This window comes from Micromys minutus (assembly GCF_963924665.1).
Source record: "Micromys minutus genome assembly, chromosome: 14".
In the NCBI taxonomy this organism is placed as follows: Eukaryota; Metazoa; Chordata; class Mammalia; order Rodentia; family Muridae; genus Micromys; species Micromys minutus.
In genome coordinates, this window is record NC_137983.1 from 29,563,912 (window position 1) to 29,585,995 (window position 22,084).

General features: G+C 38.0%; 2 protein-coding genes across 2 annotated transcripts in view; one reads left to right on the forward strand and one right to left on the reverse strand.

The window, feature by feature from the left end:
- Nucleotides 1–12,417, forward strand: part of MTMR7 (myotubularin related protein 7) — a gene marked incomplete at both ends in the record, with an annotated part of 78,124 nt that extends 65,707 nt beyond the window's left edge. Inside the window, 7 exons of the mRNA XM_080928476.1 lie at nucleotides 29–138; nucleotides 1,093–1,218; nucleotides 2,763–2,812; nucleotides 6,295–6,495; nucleotides 8,580–8,720; nucleotides 9,847–9,973; nucleotides 12,055–12,417. Of these exons, the coding sequence (XP_080784602.1) occupies nucleotides 29–138; nucleotides 1,093–1,218; nucleotides 2,763–2,812; nucleotides 6,295–6,495; nucleotides 8,580–8,720; nucleotides 9,847–9,973; nucleotides 12,055–12,417 (1,118 nt within the window). The remainder of the gene's footprint in view (nucleotides 1–28; nucleotides 139–1,092; nucleotides 1,219–2,762; nucleotides 2,813–6,294; nucleotides 6,496–8,579; nucleotides 8,721–9,846; nucleotides 9,974–12,054) is intronic.
- Nucleotides 12,418–15,564: 3,147 nt separating this feature from the next.
- VPS37A (VPS37A subunit of ESCRT-I) overlaps nucleotides 15,565–22,084 on the reverse strand; it is a 28,630-nt gene continuing 22,110 nt past the window's right edge. Inside the window, exons 10-12 of the mRNA XM_080928470.1 lie at nucleotides 19,642–19,785; nucleotides 18,584–18,664; nucleotides 15,565–17,197 (exon numbers count right to left, since the gene is read on the reverse strand). Coding sequence (XP_080784596.1) covers nucleotides 18,584–18,664; nucleotides 19,642–19,785 — 225 coding nt within the window. The 3' untranslated portion in view covers nucleotides 15,565–17,197. The remainder of the gene's footprint in view (nucleotides 17,198–18,583; nucleotides 18,665–19,641; nucleotides 19,786–22,084) is intronic.

Below are 22,084 nucleotides of genomic sequence, written 5' to 3' on the forward strand. Positions count from 1 at the left end.
CACGTTTGTAACATGGTTTTTCTTACAGTGTGTGAACTTAAATCTCCATCTATGAGTGATTTCCTGTGGGGGCTCGAGAACTCCGGCTGGCTAAGGCACATCAAAGCCATCATGGATGCAGGGATCTTCATTGCAAAGGTCTGTGAAGGCGTAGACAAAAGTTAAGGGATTAGACATGAAGCTAGTATAATTTCAGAGCATGGCCTGTCCTTTTCCTACTGGCTCGCCTGGATTCACACATGGGTAGCAGGCTTTGCTGACCTCATGTGGTGGACATGGCTTTGTGAAAGAGTGCAGTGGGCAGATAACTGTGTTAGCACAGTGGTCAAATGCTAAATATTTCTAGAATATTCTCTTTCATTAGATTTAATCTTGGATAAAGGAAAGAATTTTCTATAGGAGACAATACAACTCCATGGGAGTCACCTCAGTGATAGTGGCTTGGCTTATATTTGAGTAGATCTGCTTTCCAGTCATGTTTTAAGCAAAAGCTAACAGATTCCATTCTACCATTAGAAGGATCTTGCTGGAACTTAAATGTAAAGCTGTTTTTTTTTTTAAAATATAAAGTGTTTTTTAAGTAAAATGTTTAATAGTTCTATTATGATATTGGGTGTTTTCTATAAATAAATTCCTTAGATTTCTGCCTAAATACAACCATGCCTTTGTGACGGTGATGGCAATTATTAGCTATTCACCCTTTTTTAGTTCCTGGCATTGGGCCGTGGATACGGTAGTGAGCAGTATGAAATCAAATCTCTTACAGAAGTCACACACACGCGCATACTAAAGTATAATCTCAGTTACTGATGAATGCTATATAGTCACTGTGTTTTCCAGTGCAAGACAGCAAACGATGCGTATATGTGAGAACAGATAGAGACTCTTTCATACAGTCCTGACATAATCTTTACCTTTTCTTCTTTCTCGGAACGTATCACTTGACCCTTTTCTTTTTATCTGTAACTTTATAATTTGATAAATTAGAATTAAAGATAAGCTTTAGCCGCTAGTTCTAAGAAGGCTGGGCCTAAGTGTTAATTCCTTAGTATGTAGCCAAGCCTCATAGTCACAGTGACTCTGTCATTTCAGGCAGTTTCAGAGGAAGGGGCAAGTGTGCTTGTCCACTGTTCTGACGGCTGGGACAGAACGGCCCAGGTATGCTCGGTGGCAAGCCTGCTGCTGGACCCTTACTATCGGACTCTGAAAGGATTCATGGTGAGTCTGGCAGGAACCTTTTTCAGAGAGGCAGAGCCTTGACCAGTGCACTTCATTTTTAGAATCTTATGGCTTTTTTTTTCTAAGCAGCATTATTCTTCTCTTAGTACATCAGCAAGGTTGATTAAAGGGGAAAAGTTGAAATACATTAATATTGATGTTGAAACTAGTTTAGTTCAGTGCTCTTAGGTGTGAATTCAGAAGCAATTTAAAATATATTTAAAAATTTGGAAAATAATGACTTTTATACATAATTTGCTCATAAGTATCTCAAGTTGGGGTAATGTATGACTACAAATAAAAAAAATTCCTCCTAAGTTCCTGTTTTTAAAATGGTCCTTGACAGAATTGGATGATCGCATTGACTTTTGCTAGAATTGGGAACACAGCTTGCGAGCAGGAGCCTTTCTGGTATACACCACAGTTTGATGTTGACTTGAGCAACAGTAGTCTGGGACGTGATACTATGGGTCAGCTGGCAGAACCCCTTCAAAGACTGTAGGGGCTTTCTGGTGACTGGGTGACCTGGTACCTGCCTCTTGACTATAGTTTGATAGAAAGTACTTTGGTGGATCCTGAATCTGCTCAGGACAGAGGCTGGCAGGAACTCCACAAAAAGCATCTGTATCACTTGGACCGTTGTTGTGAGTCATGACAGCTGCTATCCTAGGGGCAAGGCAGAAGAGGCAGACCACTTCTTCAGAGCATACTATTTAGACAATTGAGATAAGAATGTTCCTGCCTAGTGTTTTCCTGAGCAGACTAGATGCCTTTGTTTAGTTGAGAGCATCAAGTTTCCTTTGTACATACTGCCATGAGTCTTTTTCCTACACAAGAATCTTTCCACATTAAGCTATTATACTTACAAAAGGCATTTAGAGTTGTCAAGGGCAGACTTCAGCTCTTCCATGGATTTCTCAAGAGTAATATTAAGGAAATTAGTCCATATTCTTTAATTAAACATTTGTTAAAAAGAAAACAGCATTCCATGTCGGTTAACAGATGAGGTTAAGAATAGAGAGAACAGAACATGAAGTACTCCCTTATTTTTGGAGAACTGCCTTATTTTTCTGTAGTCCCCTTTTCTAGATTGATGGGTAATAATGGCTGTTAAACAAGATGGCAGCAAGCACGGTGTCTGGCACACAGGAGGACTCTGGGTAGTTATTGTAGTCTCTCACATGTCTTGTTCAGTTTCGTGTAGAAGGCTTTTACTCTGGATAATGTGGTTCTTTTAAGATATATTTACTATTGTTTTATATAGGAAGTTTTGCTTGTAAGTATGAATGTGTGTACCATGTGCATGTGGACTTAAAGTGATGGACAGTTGTCAGGAGCCATATGGGTGCTAGGGTCTGAAACTGAGTCCTCTGAAAAACATCACGTGCTTTTAAACTAATGAACCCTCTCCTGTTGGATAGCATCTTCTCAGTATGTGGAAGTTTCTTCTGCTTCCAGTAACTGAGTCCTTTTTATTAGTTTGGTTCTCTTATATTTCTCTTACAAGCTTCCATGATATTTATATTCTTTTTGTGTGTGTGTAGGTGTTAATTGAAAAGGACTGGATTTCCTTTGGACATAAATTTAATCATAGGTAAGCAATGTTTATCTTTCATTTAAAATAGATTTATTTTTATTATACTATATCCTGATTACATTTTCCCTCTTTACTCTTCCCAGTTCTTCCTTACACTCTCCCATTATGTATCTAAAACCCCTTTTTACCTCTCATTGAAAAGCAAATAGGTATCTAAGGTATGATAGTAAAATAGAACAAAAAAATAAATGTTGAAGTAAGACAAAACTAATGAAAGAGCCTAAAAAAGGTACAAGAAACAGATAAAGACATAGACTTACTCCTTTCCATACTCAAGAACCTATAAAAACACAAAGCCAGAAGCTATAATGTATACAAACCTGTACAGGAAAAAAAAACAATACAAGATAAAAAAAGAAAAAGCCCTGGCTCGACATTAAGAGACAAGGAACATTCAAAGGTGCTTTTTTTTCCCACTGTTGTTCATCTACCCCTGACATTCAGTGTGCTCTTAAGAGTAATTTATTTCCTTAATAAGTTTCCTTTGGATGAAACTTAAAATCTCCATCTGAAAGTGGTTATCAGTTGGAGATAACTTATGGATTAGGGATAGGAAAATACGTCCTTTTAGGTCTAGGGTCCTATCTGGTGAAGGCTGCCTCAGTCTCGGTGCATTCATATGTGTGCCATATTGATTTAGAGGGTTTTGTTTTCTTGGTGTCCTTCCTCCAAACCCTCTAGTTCTTATACTCTTTCTGCCTCTCCTTCTGCAGAGCACATACCACTTAGGGATGAATGTTCTAAGCTCTCTTACTCTCTGCATATTGTCTGGCTGTGGGTCTTTGTTTTTTTTTTTTTTTTTTTTTTTTTTTTTTTTTTTTTTTGCTATCTCTACTGCAGAAGAGAGCTTTTCTAATGACTGAGCAAATGCTGATCTATAAATACAATAGAATGCCATTGTGTTATTCTACTGAAGTTCTTTTAGTAGAAGAGTAGTGTTTGGCTTTACCCTAGATCCTTAGGCTATCTAGTTTCAGGATTGTTGTTACCCAAGCAGTGTTGAGTATGTGTTTCATTTCAGGGAGCAGGCCTTAAGTCACATCAGATATTGGTTGGCTACTCCTACAAGTTTTGCGCCACCATTGCACCAGCATTATCTTGCAGGTAGGGCAGCATTGTAAATCAAATGGCCTGTGGCTGGCTTGCTGTTTGTTTCTCCTTTGGTAGCATACAGAGTACCTTCCTGTATTCAAGTCACTAGGGTGTAGGCACCAGTCTATTTTGTAAGATCTTGATGCAGTGTGAGGATTTGCTGTCCTGGCATTACTTATTCTTTATGCTTTTTTGGGTATGGTTTTCTTTTTTAGATGGAAGTTGTCCTTCTAGTGCTTTCTGTAGGACACGATTTATAGACAAGACTTTTTTTTTTTTTTTTTTAAATCATAGGATATGTTTCATTCCCCTATGTGTTTTATTTCCAGATTTTCTTCAGTTTGAGTTTTCTTTATTGATTCTATTTCCACTTCCTGGCTTCAATCTTTTTTTTTTCACTGAGTTTGATTGAAAGTTTTGCGGGTATAGTTGTGTGGGCTGGCATCTGTCGTCTCTTAGGGTTTGTAGAACATCTGTCCAGGCCATCTGGACATTCTCTCATTGAGAATTCAGGTGTTATTTTAATGGGTCTGCCTTGACGTTACTAAGTCTTTTTCCTTGCAGCTTTTAATATTCATTTTTTGTTGTTGTCTCTAGTGTTGTATTGTGTACCATGGGGAGTTAATTACATTTTAGTCTATGCTATTTTGTGTCTGTATACTTTTTGTACATTAATAGGCATGTCCTTCTGCAAAATAGGGTCATTTTCTTCTATTGAAATATGTTCTAGTTGAAAATATTTCCTGTGTCTTTGAGCTAGGTTTCTTCTCCTTTCTCTATTCCTGTTATTCATAGATTTGGTCTTTTCATAGTGTTCCTTGATGTTTTGTGAAGAATTTGTGGATGATTTGTCCCGGGATTGTTTTAGATTTAACATTTTCTTTGACCATTTCTTTTATCTTGTCTTCAATGCCTGAGATCTTTTCTATCTCGATTTTTCTTGGTAAAGCTAGCTTCTGTTTGAGCTCTTAGATTTTTGTCTTGAGACAGATTCCCTTTGTAGGTTTGGCTATCCTGGAAGTTAATTCTGCAGACCAAACTGGCCTTATACTCAGAGATCACCTGCCTTTGCTTCCTAACTGCCAGAATTAAAGACATGTGTCACCACCTGGTCCCCTGTGTGTTTCATTTTCAGATTTCCTTCAGTTTGAGTTTTCTTTATTGATTCTGTTTCCAATTCCTGGCTCCAACCGTTTTGTTTCCTCCCACTCTGATTTCACAGATGTAAGGGATTTATTTCCTTTTTTAAAGCCCTCTATCATATTCATAAAGGCTGTTTTAAGGTCTTTTCCTTGTGTTTCAGCTATGTTGTACTCAGCGCCTGCTGATAGTGTTGCTGGGCTCTAGGGAAGACATACCATCCTGGCTGTTATTGTTTTTATACTGGTGTCTAGGCTTCTGAGTTTGGATTGATTGTAATTCTAGGTATTGACACCTGAAATTGTCTTTGGTGGGTGTTTTGTTCCTTAGTTTCTGTTGTCTTTAGTTCTTAGGAAAGTGTGGTGGCTATGGGTTCCTTGGTAGAAAGTGCTTGTGCAATTCTGTGGGTGGCAGAAAGGATTGAAGTGGGTAGGAGAAAAGGCTGAAAGGGCTTCAGAAAAGAGCTAAGGAGATCCTGTTCACAACTATCAGTGGGATCCACATGAACAGACAGTGTGACCCTCTTGCAGGTAGGTTGTTAAAGGAGAGGGAGATCCTATTGGACAGGAGTATGAGTTACTTAACAAAGACCCTGCCACATATGGCCACTGGGGGAGGTCTCGAGTAGGGAGTGCATCCAGACATCAGGGGCTGACACAGGAATGGAAATTGTAATGGGACACAAAAGAAGGGAGGGCTGAGATGTCCACAGGAAGAGTTCCACAGCAAGGCTCAGCAGAGTCCCCAGGGAATACAAGTAGGACTGGAGGAGAGGCATCTTCATGCAGGCTGCTACAGAGCTGGAGATGAGACCCAGGATTATTTATAAAAACCACTCACTTCAATAGAGTAGTAGTTCAATAGAGAAACGTGACTGGGAACGCTGCAATGTAGGATCCATGACCAACTCTACAGAAGAAATGGTCTTTACAGTTAGTAATGTAAAGAACCTAAAAGTTACTTTAAAATTGCTTCTGTATCAACCTAACAAACTCCAAAAGTAAACTATGAATTAAAAAAAATATTCATCCAGGAAATGTTATCTGTCACACATTCTCTTCTCTATCCAGACTTTCATTACAATCTTTATCTTCCAACTGGAATTTCAAATTTTATTTTCCTATTTCATTGTACGTTTTATTTACTTAGGAATTAAAGCGGCTTTTATGATAATCTTTGCATTTATAGTTTTCTAATTAAAATAAAACATTCATATGTTATAAAGTCGAGAACACTTTGTTTTATAGATATGGCAATTTAGATGGTGATCCAAAAGAAATCTCTCCCGTGATCGACCAGTTCATTGAGTGTGTCTGGCAGTTAATGGAACAGTTCCCTTGCGCCTTTGAGTTCAACGAGAGGTTTTTGATTCACATTCAGCATCATGTTTACTCCTGCCAGTTTGGAAACTTCTTATGTAATAGCCAGAAGGAGAGAAGAGAAATCAAGTAAGTTTTGGTGTCCAGTTTTTATGTTTTTGGTAATTGTGTGTTTCATATAGACTTTCATAATTCTGAAAACTATTTGAGTTACAAAATTATTCTACATTCTTTTCCTATTCCTGACATCATTTCATAAGTGGTTTAAATGTTATTAGCTCACAAAATATGTAGTCACTTTTTCCTGTGATTTCTGTCTGAAGTAGATAGATGAGAAGACAACACTAATAATTAAAGGAAATTTATGGAATTAAATTAATTTTGTCTTAAAAAAAGGTAGAAATATTTGATAGAGATGATAAAACTTCAAATTAAATGGAAAGGCATATTTGAAACTGAGGTCATTAGGTTTTTAGTTTGATTTCTTTTTAATCAAGTATATTCAGTGTACATAGCAGCTGGTGAGTTTGATTATAAAGACATTTTCATTCAAATAGATACTATGTGGTACTATTTTACTCCCTGAACCCCCAAGTCACTTGAGATGGAGTGTCACAGTATATAGCCTACAGTGTAGAGAATAGGAATTCACATCTTGGAACTCATGATGCTGTACCCAAGGACCATTATACTTGACTCCAGCCAGGTTAGATTCAAACTGTGTTGTATTAGTCAATGCTAATATCTGTAATGTGGAATCTCAAATAACATAAGTTAAGGTGATTTAAAAAGTGCAAATTAAAGCTTTTTGAAGTACTTATGAAAATAATCTTAACTATACTGTGTTATGTATGGCATCCAGTTTGCTTGTGGAAAAAATGAGTTCAAGTCAAGTAGACTTCAGTAGGTTTATACCTTCTGGAGTGGAATAGAAAATGACTTTTTCTGGCAGATGCTGATTTGTTCTATGAAACATCAAATACAGTGTCTACACAGTCCATGTTTGTTCACAGAGTGGTTCCTGTATAAGTGTGGGGCCCAAAGATCAATCTCCAGAATTCACATTTAAAAACATAACAAACACTGGGTGTGTAGCAGCACACTTACAAATGGTTTATTTTTATTTTAGGTGTATGTTTTGCCTGAATGTAAGAATGTGCACTACATGCATGCCTGATGCATGCAGAGGTCAGGAGTTGGTACTGAATCCCTATTACTGAAGTTAAGGGAGGTATACCACCATGTGGGTACTAGGAACCGAACCTGGGCTTTCTGAAAGAACTGCTTAGCTAACCATCTCTCCAGACTGGTTGGTATGCTTATAATCCTTGTGCTAGTTAGACACTCACAGATCCTTTAAGATCTCTCGGTTCAGTGAGAGATCCTTACTCAAAAAACAAGTGGTATTTGGGAGATGACATCAACAGGAGGACTGGAGTTTGGGATTCCACAACTAATGTAATACCCTAGAGCAACTGGCTAGTGACCAGTGAGGTGGGGGTTTGATTGAGAGGGTCTGCCTCAATGAGTAAGGTAACACAGGCAAGAATGATTCTTGACATCAACTACAAGCTTCCACTCGCACATACATGCACATACACCCACATACATCTGTCCATTCACAACCTCCCCTCTTTCATGCACACTGAGAATGGAAAAACGGTTCACAGGTCCTGAGGGAGGACTCCTGAGCTTGTATGCTGGCTTCTGATGAAACCACAGCATACCTGAGTAAGAATATGCACACAGCAGAACATAGCTTTTAGTGTCGCTTGTTTCTCTGGACAGTTTGGTCTGTTGTGCTAGGATAGCTAGTCGTAATGGTATCTGCTTGGCTTTCAATACTGCCTTTTCTACTAACAAGCTGTGAGATTTGGAGAGACTACTCTATTCATTTATCTCTTCATCCACACAATAGGACATTTAGGAATTGTGGATTAAATAAAACTTGATACATTCAGCATAGGGTTTGTTAAGTATCCAATAATTATTTGGGGGATAAAACCTGAAAAAAAATATATATGACCAACGTTTTTTGAAAAACATTTTGTCAAGGCTAGGACAGAGAGTAGTGGTCTGGAGACTATTATAAAAGTGTTTCTGCGCCATGCCAAGAAGCCACTGGCCAATACTAACTCTTTTCCAACTTTAATGTAAATACTTGTTTAGAAGAACCAAGATTGGTCATTTCTTGTCTTTCTTTGAAATAACAGGATTCAAGAAAGAACTTACTCTTTGTGGTCAAACCTGTGGAAAAATCGGGCTGACTACCTCAATCCTCTGTTTAGAGCTGACCGCAGTCAGACCCAGGGGAGCCTTCATCTGCCTACAGCTCCATACAACTTCACATATAAGTAAGTCAGTCTTTAGAAACTTACCAGATGTGTGTGGTTTGCAACTGGTAATGACTTAAGATTCACTGGATCATAAAACCCACCAGAGAGCTTGGCTGTCTGATGGTGGCATTTCTGCCAGTGCTGTTTCTCTTTGCATGGCTCTACGTGTGAAACTCCCTTTAGAAATTGATGTGTTATAATAAGGCAAGTTCCTATCATGGCAATTGTTTGAAGTACAAGAAAAGAAGTTAAGGTGGAGAGAAAATCAAATCCTGTAGAAGCAGTATTTGAAGCATAAGTTTGGTGGAAATATTTGCCTGTGGAAACCATTGATTTTTTATTTTTATTTTTTTTTAAAGATGGTACTGGGGTGAGGAGAGCAAGTATACTAAATGTCTCCTTCCTGCTCTCCGCTGAATTCACTTCCGTCTTGTATCCAACAGTTTGACACACTGAGTGTTCCATTCCTTAAGGTAGTTTCATGTCCTAGTTACCTCAGTATTATGTCTAACAACACAGCAGGATATTAATTCTGTGTAAAAATGCCTGCACGGCTTATGCAAAACAGCACTTTTTAAGACTAGTCAACACATGCTGCAGTTACTCGTATCACAACGAATTCACTAGTGCATAACTAATGGTTAGAACTGCTGCAGCTCGGGCACTGTTCTATGTGCTGTAGGTAATAAGATGCCTTGCTCTCGGGACACCCACTAATAGGCCTAAAGATGCCCCAGCACGGCCGTTTGTTCCATTTGCATTCCATAATGCTTTACTGTCTGGGATAAATCTACTGAAAATGCAAATAAAGTCAACAGTTCTGTAAGTTTAAGGCCCAGATTTTCTTTGCGGCAGGAATTCTAACTATAATCACAAAATCCTCAAGTTCCAAGGATAAAATTTGCTGCTTCAGTCTATTATAGAAAAACATATTATGAATGTTCTAAATTAGTAGTAATATAAAGTTACTCTTCCTAAGAGAACTACCCTAGAAAAAATATCAACCTGAAATGATTACTTTTAGTCGTTGCTTTTTCAAGCTTGTAACTGGCCACTGATTATTAATATTGTTGGGCTATGATACTGAAGACAAGACTTGGGGTGGTGGGTTTTCAGACTGGGATGTGCTATTCTTTCTTCTCAGGTTTTGGAATGGGATGTATAACCGCTTTGAAAAGGGGCTGCAGCCTCGACAGTCTGTTACGGATTACCTCATGGCTGTGAAGGAGGAGTCCCAGCAGCTGGAAGAAGAACTGGAGTCCCTAGAAGAAGTAAGGGTCTTACTGTTGTGTCTATTTTCCTGTGTCTATTTCTTGAGCATTGCCTCAAGGAAGACCCTTAAGATCTAGAAGTCAGTGGGTCAACACCCAGACAATGAAGCCCAACCCAAAAACTGTTCAGTTATCTGTGTTAGGTTTTTGGCTCACTCCAGTTTGTAGGAATACTTTACTGGTCAGTACATTTTATTTTCCCCTCACAGTTATTCTTTCTTTTGCTTAAAAAACAAAACTCATGAAAATGTGAAAAGGCAAAATTGGATACATTCAACTGAATTAAAACCTGCTGCTCCATTTTTAAAATTACATATTAATACACAAATAGCTGAGATTGACTATGTAGTTTTCATTATTAGGAAGAGACGTTGTGTTATACATAAATGCATTTCTTCCTTGCAGCCTTCATCTTCAATGAGCATTATTCATTCATCATAAACTCTAATATTTACCTGCCCAAGAACTGGCTATAAATTCCTATTGTTTGGAACCTGTATTTTCAAGGTAGAATAAATGTTTTAAATAGAATGAGATGGGGCTGAAGATGGCTTAGTGGTTAAGAGCAGTACTCTCAGAGAAGATCTGGATTTGGTTCTCAATACCCAGTCGTGGCTCACAACTATTGGTAATTAGAGTTCAGGGGATCTGATGCCTCTTCTAATCTCCAGACATTGGATGATTGTGGGGTACATACTTGCATAAAGGCACCCAAATGGATTCAAGCACATCACTGGAGAAGTAGCTGTGTTCATCAAGATAACTATTTTGCAAAGCGTCCTGGTACCTGAGTACACCTTGCAATCCACATGTTCACATGAGCAAAGACTGGAGGCAGTAGTAGGGCTGAGACCTTGGACTAAAGATCAAACTCTGAGAACTGAGATGAGCCACAGATTACACTTACAGTTTTGGAAGCCAATTTATTTTTCACAAACACATCTAGTTTTCTAAATCTTAGGATCCTGCTTTTTTTTTCTTTTTTGGCAAATTTTGACTGAAATTTTGTAAACTTTAGAAACAAGATACATAGACTATCAAAAGCACCTTATTATTAAATGTTGCTGCATTTCTTCAAAATAGCTAAAGTTTCTTAGCTTAGCCTTCAAGATTTTCCCAAAATGCCCGTGTGCTGCCATCCCCAGGTGTCCTATGGACCAGCACAGTTCTGCACTGAAACTAAAAAGCCCTTAGGAATGCATCTGGTTGTGTAATGCTTCATTTTCACACACTCCCCTACTTATATTAAAGGATACAGAGGTCAAATTTATTTGGAACAGCCCACAATGATTTGGTGGAAGAACAGTCTAGCCACGGGTAAGAATATACTTGAGCCCTAAGAAACACTGAATTACTGATGCACTAACACAGGTGCTCCTTGAGAACAGACAACCAAACAAGGGCACATATTATAAGAAATGACACAAAATGCAACTCTAGGGAGGGGAATTAAATTGCATACTTTGAAAAGATACATTTTCTAGGTAGTTCAATTTGATGTGATAAATACCTTATTCTTACCTTACAAAAACATATTTAGGGGATGGAGAGAGAGGTAGGTAGTTCAGCAGCTAGGAGCACAGTTCAATTCCTAACACTCAGGTAACAGCTTACAATTGTGTAAGAGATCCAACAGCCTCCTTTGACCTCCACAGGTACTACTACTACTACTACTACTACACACACACACACACACACACGGTCTATAGATGTACAAGCAAATATCCATATGTATATAATAAATGTTTTAAAAATTAAAAAAGAGTTTAGAGTTAATATGATGCAAATAATTATGTCAAATTGTATAGACATAAAAAAGAGTGTTGGGGACTGCCAGGCAGTGTAACCATATTGTATTGTTTACACTGTAGACAATCTGTTGGAGTGCTTACTACCATCCTCATATTAGAAACCTCTCAGTTAATTTTGTTGACATTCATGACCTCTGATTTTCAACTGACATAAATAAGACTCTTGTCCTTAATGTTATCCCGGACTGGGAGGGAGTCAATAAGACATATAAATATATCTGTGTAAAAATAGATTGTGACTTTTCTTAAAGTTGTTATTTATTTTTTTAGAGGCTGGAAAAAATTCAGAAAGTCCATTTAAATGGCACCAAAGTGAAGAGTAAGCAAAGTGAACCCAGCAAACACTCGGGGTTTTCTACCTCAGACAACAGCACAGCCAACACTCCTCAGGATTACAGTGGGAACATGAAGTCCTTTCCATCCAGGAGCCCTTCCCAGGGTGATGAAGATTCTGCTCTGATTCTAACACAAGACAATTTAAAAAGCTCAGACCCCGATCTTTCAGTGAATAGTGATCAAGAATCTGGGGTGGAGGATTTGAGCTGCCGATCTCCCAGTGGTGGTGAGCATGCACCCAGCGAAGACAGCGGCAAGGACCGGGACTCTGACGAAGCTGTGTTTCTCACTGCCTGATGTCTCCCTTTGGAGTTCCAAAGTAAAAGACACAGAAATACTTTCAAATTAAAGGGAAAGTGCAATTCATCGTAAAAATGTTGAGAATGGCAGGTTCCATCCAGAACCATAAAATTACAGCTGTGAACATGAAAAAAAAATGCTTTATCAATAGCCAGTTCTTTTATCACATTATAATGAAGACCGATCATACCATTCCCAAGGCTCATCTTAGACTAAGAAAATTATATTCACTACAAAGAAAGTATCTTACCTAAGGTTGTCCAGACAGGCTTCCTTGGCATAGCATGTCTCTGCTTCTAAAGCCCTCCTCCCTCCTCTCATACCTGCTAGTGTTTGGAATCTTACTTCACTTCTAGAGACAGTTTGCATTCAGAAACATTTGACATTTCCTTCTGCCTCTACCAACATTTTAAAAAATAAGTACTGAGTGCCCTTTTTCTGTTACTAAACGTATTTCTAAAGAGCTTTGAAATTAATCTTTTGAGTAGGATAATCATTTTACTTTTCACCTCTGGAGTACCTTCTGCTTCTCAAAAATGTCTCTCTTTAACATAAATGTAGTACCTGATAAAGCAGAAGCCTCTCTCACTTTCTCCATCTCAAATTTGGATTCAGACATAACCTCTTAGCAACCTTTTACTACTATTTCAGAGATTACATCTCCGAAACTGTGAGCCAGCACCAACTTGATTCCAAATTACAACACGGTAAACTCAGCAGATAATACATCAGTAAGGGTAAAGGTCAAGAACTAGGGGATTTGCTTATCATGTAGTTACTGTCCAATAATTGTGATAAGACACCACAACCAAAGCAACTAGAATAAAGAATTTATTATTTATTTGGGGTTTACAGTTTCAAGAGGATTATAATTCACAATCATTATGGCAGCAGCCAGGCAGGTATGGCCATTGGAGCAGTAGCTGACAGCTCTCACTGCCTCTTGGTTATGTGAGCTAATGGGAAAAGGAATGGGCTTTTTTTTAAATTTAAAGGCAGCTCCCAGTAACATACCCACACCTCATAATACTTCCTAAACAGTTCCACCAACCTGGAATAAATCATTCAAATAGATGAACCTTTGGGGGCCATTCTTCAAACCCCCATCTGCTAAACACAGGGAATAAAGATTACACTTTTCATTTCACAAATTATATAGAAAATGTTTTCTGTAACATTAGCAATATCTCATGACCATGAATTACACTGAATGGCACTTCTGAAATTTCTGTTAAAATGTATTTAAAACAGGATTTGAATTAAGCTTTTGATCTAAAAACTCTTAATGGAGAAATGTTGCTGTGTTTGAATACACTGAAATGTTCTTATATGATTTTGCAATATAAGTACATTCTAATAAAGAGATACATTTAATCTTAATTTTGTATAACAGTATTTTAAAGTGTGAAAAATTTTATGATAATGTATTTTAATTTTTTTTTTTTTTTTTTGGAAATAGAAACAGAGTAATATGGACAAGAGACTGAAGACCTAGTGTGAGTCATACATATATATCAAATAATGTCATACAATATACAGTGTTCATATTTAAAGACAGAATGACTTTAATATACTAAAGACCTGTAATATAAAAATATTGTTAATATAAAAATAAAGCAAATGTACTTCCTTTAGATGTTAAATTGAACATTTTCTGTTGGAAAGTTTTCCAATTAAGCATAAGGAGTATTTACTCATTTCCTATAGAATATCTAATAGCTAATAAAAATAAACACATGGGATGTAGTGGGTATGGCTTTTACAGTTTTATAACATGAATCACTCTCCATTCCCCCCTTTTTAAGGTAACATCTATGTAGCCCTGGCTGACCTCAAACTCAGAGATGTTCCTGCTTTTACCACGTGTGTGGTAGCATTAAAGGTGTCATCATGCCTGGCTGTTTTGACATTTTTATAGAACCTGCTCTTAGAAATACTGCTGCCTAATTTTTTTAATAGTAGACAGTAAGCCAATAACAACAAAGAAAAAACATGTTTGAACAGTCATTTGACAACTTTAAAGAGGCAGAAAGCTTCAGTGCTGAAGTGAGAAGAACACAGAACAGGTATCAGGCCTTGCTTCCACCTTGTTTGTAACAAGGGCCTCCTTTGCTGCCATTCTGCCCACAATATAACCTGGTCTGCAGAACTTCCTGGAATGATTCAGTCTCCTCTCCTGTGTGGGAGTAATAGAACTTCAGACCTGTTCTACCATGTGCCAGGTTTTTATGTAGGTCGTGAGGATTTGAACTCAGGTTCCTTATGCTTGAATGATAACAAGCTAGCACTAAGCCACCTCCCCAGCCTAAGGTTTCATTCCTTGAGAGGATGCAGGTCAGCTAGTAAGGTGCCTTCCTCACAGGCATGAAGCCTTGAGCTCAGTCTCCAAGCTCCACATTAACTGGGGTTGGCGATATGTGCTTAAGTTCCTAGTACTCAGGAGGCAGAGGATCAGGACAAGGTCATCCTCAACGATACCAAAATTAGAAGGCAGTCTCTGTTAGAACCCTGTCTTAAAAGAACAAAACCCACAAGTTTAATTTACTTCTTTCTCCTGCAACAGAATCTTAGCTGTCCTTCAATTTAAATATGTAAACTGTGGTCAAACAAACGTTCTATATTTTGTGAATTTATTCTGAAGTTCTCACCCAACTTTGACTTTTCTTCGTACTGTCCACCTTTAAATATCCTTGACAAATTCTACCCTGGGTAGTCTAGAACTTCCTAAGCTTTCCTTTACAGTCTTCCATATTACACACTAAAGTCAAACTCGAGTATGTGCTTTGGTATTCATATCTGTAGCGAATTTTTACAAAGAAGAAATACAGCTATAAAATTACAATCATATACTGCCTCCTGCAAATAAAGAACTCAAGTTTACTCTGGCATATTCACACATTCACCATAAGTAATAAACATGTCTGAACTAGTTCATCAACTTGTTAACAAGCAACTGTGGTCGAATGTCTTGGTTTAATGTTTGAACTGTAAAGAGGTTCTCTGAGCTTTGAAGAAGGAATTATGCTTCCTTAACTGACAATGACTCTTGGATAATGTAAGTTTAAAGAGAAGCATGCCCTGGCCTGGGTGAGCAAGTGTGTGTGTGTGTGTGCGTGTGTGCGTGTGTGTGTCTTTTGTTCTGGGATATCCCTTGTGACTGGCAATTTCTCTACTGACTACAGTGACTGCTGGAATGTTAAACACTAACAGCTAACAGGAGAAGTCTTTGAATGTCCCTGGCGTGGTCACAAATGTGAAACATTACTCCATACATCATCTCATCTACAACCGTATGAGGAATGGCAATTTTACCTTTGTCTGAGGATTAAGTAGACACCTTAACAAAAGTGTCAGGAAGGCAGGCAGTTATAATGGTGTAGAGCCAGCATTGGATCTTTACAATCCACTTGACTACATCTTCCACAACCATGAAACATTTTTTCAAAAGAAAATATTTATGTTTTTTAAAACTCCATTACCAAAAATATGCAGAGTAGGAAAAATGAAGACAAGATGATTCATAATGTTTGCACGCCTTGGAATCACAGATGAGAACTGAACAATTGTGTGTCAGGGTATTCAGTGATTTAGATCCTACCTCACCAACCTCAGATATGTACTTATTCATTTTCTTCTTTAGTTCTGTGACAAAATACAGAAACAAACTGCTAAATGCATCTACAGATTAGAAAATTAAACTCATTAGAAATTAAGACTGAACATTACTTGTTATAAAGCTGCTTTCTTAGGAAAAAGGATTTTTAGAAAAGATTAAGTCAATTAAGTAAATTTCTCTAAATTTACCATTTCTCTAAATTTACCATTTCTTAACAAAAGTTTTTTTTTAAAAAACATTTGGTATACAAAAAGAGTATCATTTAACTAAAACCCATATATACTTATTTATTTTTAGTTAACATGCAAGTCTGTATTGTACTGGTTTAAGTGAAAGTTTTAAAATAAGTAAACTATTTATGAGACAATGGCACCCGTCTGTAACCCTGCACTCAGGGGAGGAACACAAGTTTGAGGTTAGCTGGGCTACATAGTATGTTCCTGTTCCAGGACAAAGGAAAACCCATGAATTTACCTGTATTGCTCCCTGAATGTGTCTTTAGTGTGAACGTGAAACTATAGAACACAGGCCCTTCACGCTTAGTTACAGGTGGCTGCTTCTTGAGATGGCACCGTGGCAGGACTGCGGTTCCCTGACAGTGACTATCTGAGAACAAACTGCTCTGGCTGGACCATTGAGAAAGAAAGAGGTGTGTGTGTGTGTGTGTGTGTGTGTGTGTGTGTGTGTGTGAGAGAGAGAGAGAGAGAGAGAGAGAGAGAGAGAGAGAGAGACAGAGGGTTTTTCAAGACTTTTTCATAGCTGAAAATAGGTTTTGAAAGAAGGCTGACAGGAAAATAATCTTAAGTAATAAAGAAATGAGGCAGCTTCAAGTAAAAGCTAAAAATGTAAATCAGTAGTTTTATAAAATATTAAAAACTAGCTAGAATTACATGCATAGATGTTTAATCAGGAATAGCAGAGGAACTTAAATACAGAATTTGTCAACAATAAAACATTTTTAGTGCAAATAGTGCAGAAAATTTCCTCAAAGCAAATATAGCAATCATTCTAATGTATACAAGATCAGTCTAGGTACATTTACAATCTAGTGTATCTGGAGGTTAGCCATGGTCATGAAATGCCAATTCCTAAGTCATAAATAGAAAACAATGTGCTTAGGTTTGTGTCCCATTTCTTTCTTGTTCATGTTTTCAGGAAAATCTGAAATAAAAAAAATTTCAAATTTAAGATTATAAACACCCATTCTTGTAACTGGGAGAGAACTAGATAGAGACTGGGGGGACAGTGTGTAAAGAAAAGATTTCAATGTGTTCCTCCAATAATCTATTTCTACTTCTTCGGCCGGGGTGAACACAAACAGTATAAAAATTAGCTCAATTTGGAAATTAAGATATAATACAATTCAGAGTAGTAATGAAATAAAAACTAGAGATAAAAAATGCCTATTACCTCAACCCTTTTTAAAAGAATCCCCCATGCTCCTCCTCAAAGTCTACTCCTTCTGCCTGGATGGCTGCATGCAGGTGAGTCATCCATCCATCTTTCCTAGGGATTTGTATTGCAACTCGGACTCTCAGAATACACCCACTGCTGTGGTTGATGAGTGACTAAGAAAACGGGGCTGGTGATGTAGGTCAGTTCTAGAGTGTTTTTTGAACACATGGAAAGCAATGGGTCCAATCCCAACACCACAAAAACGAAAAGCAGACTTGATGCAGAAATGAGAAGCAGCCAGCCTGAGGAAGATCTGTTTTGGTTATTGAGTGGCTTCCAGTATGTCTGAGTAACCACACTGGACTTTCTCTATTTTGGCTCTATAGTAACTTTGTATTCTCCTTCAGTAACAAGCTCTTATTTAAAGGCAAACAGAAAACAAACAAAAAAAACCAAAAAAACGAGCTCTTATTTAAGATTGTGGGTTTTGTGGTGGTTTGGAAGAAAAGTACCCCTATAGTTCTGGGTAACTGACCACTTGGTGCTGTCTTAGGAGGTAGTGCAGCCTTGCTGGTTAAGTTACTAGAGTGGGCTTTGAGGTCACAGCACATCTTATTAATAGTCTGGTCTCTGCTTCATGTTTGTGGTTAAAGATGTGAGCCCTTAGCTTCCTGCTCCAGCTGCCTGACGCTAGAGCCTACCTCACCAACCATAAACGCAAATAACTTTTTCCATCTATAAAATACCTTGGTCATGGTATTTTATCACAGCAAAAGAATACAGGGCAGGGTTTTCTTGTATAATCAAGATATTCCTAAAATCAGTAGAGAGGAGAAGCAAAGGAGCTTGAGGGCTGGAAGACCATAGATGAGAAGACAACGGTAGACAGAAGAGGTGGCTGTAAGCTAACCTTAGGAGAAATGCAGACTCTCAGTAAGGATACAGTAGTACTGAGAAAATATCGAAAAGGTGCCTCCTCGTTATAGGCTTATTTACATGGTAATGTTTAATATATAATTGTCAACATTTTGTAACAGTCAAAACCATAACAGCAGAGTCACGTTAACAGCAGTGAAGAGGCACTGTTAAGAACTGTGCAGTTAAAGCGCACTTGTCTAATAGCCTTGAGATTCTAGCTAGAAATGCACTCACCTAGAGAGGGGCATGGAACTGGCTGTGCAGTGCTATCACCTGGTGAAGCTTCTCTTCTTTAGCTCTTCTACAGTGGCAAATCTAAATAAATTATTTAAAATACCAGTTACTTTCCAACTACTTCCAACATTAAAACAGAATTCCAAATAACGATATTTTAACTTGTTAACATTTCTTTAGCTTTTTAACATTTAAGGTAGCTAGTAATTCCTCAGAATTTAGAGGAATCCAGAAGAACATTAAGGTTTGTTTGAAAAGTCTTTGACTGTAAACTTTCCAAATATTAAATTTTGATTATTTAATTTCAAATGTCTGTGCTTTTAAAAAGCACAGAACTAAACTTTGCCCTTGTTAACTGAAAGATTAACAAACAAAAACTAAAGTGTAACTATACAGAATAGAATGGATTAGAAACTAATTTTTTCATAATAGTATAAACACAGCAAGTTACTAACCATCTTTGAATTTTGTCTCATGAAAAGTAAAGCTCATAAAATCTGCCCTGTCTTCTTTAACAGGCCACATACACACAAGCTTACACTCTCACAAACATTTCATAAAACTTACTAAGCAACAAAGATGATTATTTCACAAATATTGGGTAAATATTTAGGACTATTCAATATTTAGCATCAAATTATTAAGCAAATTTTCCCCCCTTGGATATAATGGAAACACTGGAATAGAGGCTGTTCTAGAAAGTTCTAAATGGTATTTAAATTATTATTTTTTAATGTGTGTAAGTTATTATGCATTTAGGCAAGGTGTAAAACAGGTTGTTTGCAGAAGACATTTACGGCTGATGTACCAGCTCCTGCTCGATGATGGAGAACTACTGTTTCTGAATGGGAACTATCACTTGGTCCCTGCCTGTGTTCTCAGAACCTGCAGGTCTAAAGCGACAGTGGAGTCCTGCTCTCCTTCCCCAGAGGCTTTTCAGATTCCTCTCAGTCCTCAAAACTCCAGGTTGGTTATGTCCTAACAATTTTTACTTATGAACACACTTAAAACTTTGATATTATGTTGTCACTCGTCCTCAATTGGAGAGTATTACATACTGTTCTCTTTTCCTTGAAGCTATTGAGAAAATCATCTATTTCAGTTTTTCCCTCCAAGAAATCTTCGGCAATGTTATCAGACTCTTCCTCAGCTTCATGTGCAGCTACTTTCAGTCTTGCCTGTAGGGCACTTGCACTACAGCTCTGTGAACAAACAAGAAAGTAAGCAGGTAATGCATTAGTCTATAGTGTCAGATAAACTACAGAGGGGGTGAAAAGCAATACTAGCATGGTTCTTCAGCATTGGCTTGGATAGATAATGCCTTAGCTAGGTTTTCTTCTACCACTGCAATGAAACACCAGGACAAAAAGCAAAATGGGAATGAAAGGGTTTGTTTGGCTTACTGTTCCACGTCATCATTTATCACTTAAGAAAGTTAAGACAGGAACTCAACCTGGGTAGGAACCTAGAGGCAAGAGCTGGTGCAGAGGCCATGGAGGAGAGCTGCTCTTGGTCTGTTTTTCATAGCTTGCTTTTTATAGAGCCCGAGGATTGTACCACCCACAATGGGCTGGGTCCTCCCCCATCAATAACTGCTTAAGAAAATGTACTAAAGACTCATGTACAGCCCAAACCACCCATAATGGGCTGGGTCCTCCCCCATCAATAACTGCTTAAGAAAATGTACTAAAGACTCATGTACAGCCCAATCTTATGGAGGTATTTTCTCAATTGAGGCCCCATGTTCTCTGTTAACTATGACTTATATCAATTTGGCCTTCAAGTACAGAGACCAAACACAAAAGGAACCAAATCACAAACTGTAAAACTGTTAAATGAGAGACTGAAAAAAGTAACTGTTCTATCCTAGATATTTTGGAGTTACATCACTGTGAGAATACCTACTCAGATGACCCAATAATCTCCATCTCCTCACATTCCTGTTCCTGTCTATCTTTGTTAGGTCACAATGACAGTGATACCTCAAAAGACCCACAAAAGCAATGCAATCTCATACTGTACAAGAGACTTTCATTGAAAAAAAAAGTATATTAACATTCAAATGACATCCCATCTGGGTTGACAAGGCTCCCTCCCTCCGAGAACCAAAGACCACCTAATAAAGAATCAAACACTAGGCATGAGGAATCCGCTTTTGACTTAATGCTCAGAGTTGTCCAGGAAATGATGGTTGCTATCTAGAAGTGGAAGGTCAAGTTCTTATTGCTGAAGATGGCATGTACTTCAAACACAAGGCCTGAATCAGGTCTCTAAGCTGGAACTGATGTGAATGCTCTATCATGAAGACTAGTTTGCATGGTATGAAAAAGCACCATGCAAACTTCTAAAGGAGGGAAGCCATCAACACTTCTATCCAGCTATGAAGCCTATGAACCGCAAGAATGACAAGCCTGTGATGATAACTCAAAAGTGCAGTAGCAGCATGCACATCTTGGCAGTAATCATTACCTTCTAATAGGATTCAAACCTTCTCAACAAAGGGGGAATCATGCCTGTGACTGGGAACCTAGCCTAGTGAAGTCGTGAATCCTGAAGAACCTATAAGCTACTGGGACCCAGGGTTAGTGAAGTTGTGGATCTTGAAGAACCTACAAGCACTTTACTAATCCAGCATAATCCTTAATCCACAGATAAGTGCAGTCCTTGTCCCTCATCAAGAAAACTTCTCTTTGCAATATACCAGAAAGACCATTATAGAAAACCACAAGTAAACAAATACACAGTTGTGGAACCCAGTCCAAACAGATGCAAAACAATTCCTGCAGCTAAGGCTCAAGGAATATTGGAAAGACTGTAAGAGCCACGGCATCACGGAGATTCCTGTGAGATTTTTGTTTCCTAGTAATGTCAGACGTTAATCCATAAAATATCACAAACATATCTACTGGTTTTCTGGGGAGGGGATTGTTTGTTTTGGAGACAGGTTTCCCTCTGTAGCTCTGGCCATCCTGGATCTCACTCTGTAGAGCAGGCAAGCCTCAAATTCAGAGACCAACCTAACTCTGCTTACCAAGTGTGGATTAAAGGTGTATACAACCACCTCAGGCCAATTTAAGTATTTCAAGAAACACCTTAAGCAATTCTTACTTAAATGTCCATGGACAAGAAAAAGGGTGAAAGCTGAATTGTGTTGGTGGCAGGGATGCAGCTGAGGCCTTACAAATGCTCAGTAAATGTTCTACCTCTTAGCCCCAAAACGGAATTCTCTTTGAGACATTTTCTCTTAGATGAGTTTCTTAATTTCTCATTCGCTCTTTATAATCCACTAGCAACATCTGTATTGTCTATATTATACATGTGTTCCTAAAAAACATTCACTTTCACTTTTTAAAATTACTCATCAACTTAGTGATCAGATAAGTGCAAATCAAATGACCCTGAGATTGTACCTCACACCAGTCAGAATGGCTAAGATCAAAACCTCAGGTGACAGCACATGTTGGTGAGGATGTGGAGGAAAAGGAACACTCCTCAATTGCT